Below are 5,000 nucleotides of genomic sequence, written 5' to 3' on the forward strand. Positions count from 1 at the left end.
TGGGACCCTTTAAATGGTTATTTTGCAGATATGGTTCATAAGTTAAGATCTGTTTATTTGACAGGGACCGTGCTCATTAATGGACATGTCAGTTTTCACTTCAATGTAAATGAGCCAGAGTTAGCCCGCCGTGGGCTAATTTTCATCTGTAGTCCCTGGACCCCCATTGGTGGTGATCAACCCCCCCAATCCAACCCTTGATGCTGAGTGCCAAGCAGGGAGGCATTGGGTCCCATTTTTATAGTCTTTGGTATGACCCGGCCGGGGAATTGAACCCCCGACCTCCCAGTCTCAGGGCGGACACTCTAACCACAAGGCCACTGAGCTGGTCAGTCAGACAGACAGACAGACAGACAGACAGACAGACAGACAGACAGACAGACAGACAGGATCCCCATTGGTGGTGGTGATCAACCCCCCCAATCCAACCCTTGATGCTGAGTGCCAAGCAGGTGTTTTTATAGTAGAGCAGGGAGATAGGGATCTGTCTGATGTGCTTATGTCACTTGTAGTGCACGTGAAAAGACGGATACAACTGGTAGAACATTGACTTTAACTCTCCTTGGCATGGAGTTGGCGCGCGTGAGCGCGCGCGTGTGTGTGTGCTTGCGTGCGTGCGTGCGTGCGTGTGTGTGTGATGATCTTCAGGCTTGAACTAAATGATGATGATGATGATGATGATGTTTACACAACATTATCAGGAAAAGAGTTTTGTGAAAGCAGACGGATCAATACGCTTGATCAATATGTTTGGTTTGATCACCCCTTTCCCCTTTGCCTGCCTCTAAAACACCTGCATTTCCCCATGGGACTGAGAAATATCTGTCTGTCTGAGAAATGATAGAAATTACCCTATTCATGGGTTGCATTTGTAGTCCTACACCAAAACGCTGATGTGCTGTATATAGGGTCAAAGTGGTTAGTAACCCGGGATCCCGTTTTGGGTTGTTGTTATAATGTACAGTATATAGCTATATATATTTTTTTGAATCTTTTGCTAACCGCTCCTACATCTGGCTTTGTCTGTATGTATAATGTCCAACAGAGCTGGGCATTGTCCAAGCTTCGCGGAACGTTTAATGAAATTAACTCATAAAAGGCACCGTTCACTTCACACTGGGTGTGATTTGGGAAGTTTTTCAGAAAACCTATAGATCAGGATTTAGAATCGGCATCAGGTCTAAATGGGTTTGACTGATTTCGATATATGAATTAAATGAACGTCCCACAAGGACCTGGACTCCACTTTGAGAAGCACCGTGCCTGTAGGTTCACAAGACGCGTGCTGTGTGTTGCAGACAGCATGCCTGCAGAGCCAGGTCTAGCGGGGACGGACGGAGTCCACAGCCACTGTGCCATCTGTGGGGACAAGGCTACAGGCAAACACTACGGGGCCTCCAGCTGTGACGGCTGCAAAGGCTTCTTTAGGCGCTCCATACGCAAGAACCATGTCTACAACTGCAGGTAGTTACACACACACACACACACACACAGTGCACACACACGCACGCACGCACGCACGCACGCACACACACACACACACACACACACACATGTATACATGTATATCGGACCAGTTACCCATATATAGAGATGAGATCCATGTACTGTATATAGTACATCCCTTTTATGCCCATACATGGAGATCCCTGTCTGAACCAGCCGCACAGAAATGGTCTGTCTTCCTCCATATTGGGCATTCCCATATGAAGTCCTGTTAGATATGGGCTTAGTATGACAACAAGGATCTCCATATAGGAGTTGGAACAACTTAAGTTCGGGAAGAGATGTGGCCAAGCAGAGGACAACCAACCACCTCTAACCAGCCACTGGTAACTCCACCCATGCCACCCTGTGCCAACCACTCACCCGTCTCCTACCAAGCCGACAACTCCTCCTCTACCATTCACGGTGGTATAAAAACCCAACTTGAAAAAATTGCGGCGTGCATAGTTTCCAGTAACCCACCCTCCCTCCCTCTTCTTTTATGTTCTACCTCTATCCTCTCTACAGGTTCCAGGTGGGGTCTCTCTACATCCTTCAGCACGGATGCGTGCTCTTGACCCCTAAGCCAAAGTACCTGGTCTGCGACCCCCCGGAACCTCCCCCCTCATGCCTGCCATCCCTCTTCCATGCTCCTGACCATCTAAGCTGCACACTACACGTTTGCGTGTGGTGATGACCTTCGATGATCATGCCAGCACCCCAAATGTCATTCTCGTGCCCATGGCCATCCAAGCTGCACACTACACGCTTGCGTGTGGTGCTGACCTTAGATGACCACGCATTCAGAGTGTCATTTCACGCCCTTGGCCATCCAAGCTGCACACACCATGCTTGCATGGTGCGTGACCTTAGATGACCATGCTGGCACCCCCATGTCATCCATATGCCCCGATGACCAAATCGGCACCCATACGTCATTCATGCCCTGATGACCGTGCCGTCTCCCCCCATGCTGATCGGGCGTCATAGCCATTTAAGCCGCACAAAGCACGCTTGCGTGTTGTGATGTCCTTAGATGACTATTTCGCACTCAGCATCTTGGCCGTTTATGCTGCATATCCCATGCCACGCATGCGATGCGTCCATAAACGACCATACACCAAAAGCTAAATGTTGTTCGTGCCCTTGGCCATCTAAGCCGCACACTGCACGCTTGTGTGTAGTGCTGACCTTAGATTAGCACTCTGCATTCTTGGCCGTTTATGCCGCACATCTCATGCCACGCATGCAATGTGCCCATAAACAACCTTAAACCTATATTTTGTCTGATGCTTGGTCTCTCCTAGTGAAATGGGCATAAAGGGATTCTGTTCCCATATGAAGTCATGTTAGATATGGGCTTAATATTGATGACAACAGGGATCTCCATATGTGGGCATGAAACGGATTCTGTTGACATCACAACATAGGCCTACAATATCTCTTATGGCCATACATGGAGATCCCTATCTGAACCAGCCACACAGATATGGGCCATCTCTTGGCCATCTGGCCAGTGATATATATCGATGACATCAGGGATCTTCATATATGGGCATAAAAGGGATTCTGGGGTATACCCATACATGTATATGGACTTTTACATACTGTAGGTGATGTCACCTGTGATATCACATGTGATGTCATAGTGATGTGTCAAGGGAACCAAACCATAGACTGTAAAAATGTGTACACACACACAGAGACAAGCTGTGACATTTCTCATGGTAAACTGCAACCTTCGGTCGCAATCAAACTCATTCATTGCATGAATTAATTGCATTATTCAAACTTTTAAGCATGTATTATGTTTGCCAGGTCTGTGATGGGATCTACCTGTAGTGTTCCATGTAGCCTACTGTATGCATGCCTGGGATCGATAGAACAGAAAAGGTTGTTTACTCTTTAAATTGATGATTTAAAGAGTAAATTGAGTGATTGACAGTAGTGTGACATGAAACAATAGTGCTGATACCCTTACATACAATTAAGATCTGGTTTCCTCAATCACAGTGAGCTGTTTAAGATGCTGACCCTTGCCTCTCGCTGTGCTGCGCTGCCTATTGCATAACAGCCAAGTGTCTGTTTATCAGAATCAGATTAATGTATTACTCTAATATACTTGCTGCACTAAATGAACAATAGGATGGTTTTCTGTGTACAGTGGGGTTCTGCTCATTGGTTCCGAGGTCCGACCAGGTTAACATTCACCAGGTTAGCATTGACCAGCATCGGCAGGTTAGCATTTCACCAGGTTAGCGTTCACCAGCGTTAGTTTACTGAGGTTAAGGATGCATCCCTGATACATAGCCAATATTAAAACATTTTTTATTCTAATTGTGCATGAGAGCTGGCGCTAATGATTTTCCGTCTCCCACTGCGCGGCTGCGCGCACGCACAAAAGCACACACACTGCACATATTGCTATGAAACAGCATCTATATTATTATGATGAAAGTCATGAAACAGACCGCAATATTAGGCCTACTACCAATAAGACCCTCTGTATAAAGGTCTATTAGCCTATTCATGATATATCCATCTATCCATACAGACAAACAGACAGACGTTCTGTCTGTGATCACATGCTGACTGCTCTCATTTAGTGCTTTTCACACACAACAAGCAAAACCTCCGCGAGCAAAGCCCGATCTTGCGGCATGCAGATCGCCGTTTTTGACGGCGAGCGCCAACAATGGTTGGCAACAGCACAATCGGCTCAAAAGTTCGGGCAGTGATATGTTGTTTTGTGTTACATGGTTATGTGTTGTTCCTGTAGTTGTTTTTGAACGGACTTGTGAAGACAAATATCCCTTCAGGGGGAAAATACAAAATATTATTTTTCACAAAAATAACAATGTTGCTATCGTCCTTTTTGGAAAATATTTGGTTATTGAGTTCTGTGGCCTCCTGGTAACATGCCCAAAATGACACCGATCCATCAAGTAGCTTGTGAGATTAGCTGCAGACAGACAGACAGGCGGGCGGACAGACAGGCAGACAGACAGACAGATGCAGGAAGGCAGAACTTAGGTTTAGTACTACCTCCTGAGAAGATTAGGTCAAACCTAGGTTGAGAGAACCGTATAGCTGCCTGAAATCAGTCAGGAAACAACTGGCACGACACGGTTCACTTAATTTCTGTAGTTGAAAAGAGTACTGTACTGTACTGTACTGCAGTCGTCTTCAACGTTTTCAGGCCACGGACTCCTTAGTTGAGTGAGAGATGAAGCAGGGACCCCCCCACAAACCAATTCCATATAGTTTCATCGTTTGACAGCACAATCATCAGTGTATTTTGGGTTCACGTAAATTTTTAAGGTATTTAACCACTTGAACAATCAATACTTAATAAACTTGTCCTTTCAATCTGTATAGTGTGCTCTTTTTTCCCCTCTACACCGAACCTCTTTGCAGAATTTGCTATTTTCGACTAAAGTTCTCAGAATATGGACACTAGGGTTCAAGTAGTTAATATAAAAAAAGGAGAAAAAAAGTTTCTATCACACAAAGAT

At 45.7% G+C, this 5,000-nt stretch overlaps 1 protein-coding gene across 4 annotated transcripts in view; it reads left to right on the top strand.

Annotated features, from left to right (window-relative positions):
* The window catches only part of hnf4g (hepatocyte nuclear factor 4, gamma), a 35,991-nt gene that overhangs the window by 12,054 nt on the left and 18,937 nt on the right, over positions 1–5,000 (top strand). For 2 of the 4 annotated variants that reach the window (XM_080752090.1, XM_080752088.1), the window contains exon 2: positions 1,299–1,464. The exons of 1 other annotated variant lie outside the window; for it this stretch is intronic. In XM_080752090.1, the coding sequence (XP_080608216.1) occupies positions 1,299–1,464 (166 nt within the window). The remainder of the gene's footprint in view (positions 1–1,298; positions 1,465–5,000) is intronic. One more of the 4 variants, XM_080752089.1, reaches the window with a different exon arrangement.

Source organism: Nannobrachium achirus, assembly GCF_963921795.1.
Source record: "Nannobrachium achirus genome assembly, chromosome: 21".
Taxonomy (NCBI): domain Eukaryota; kingdom Metazoa; phylum Chordata; class Actinopteri; order Myctophiformes; family Myctophidae; genus Nannobrachium; species Nannobrachium achirus.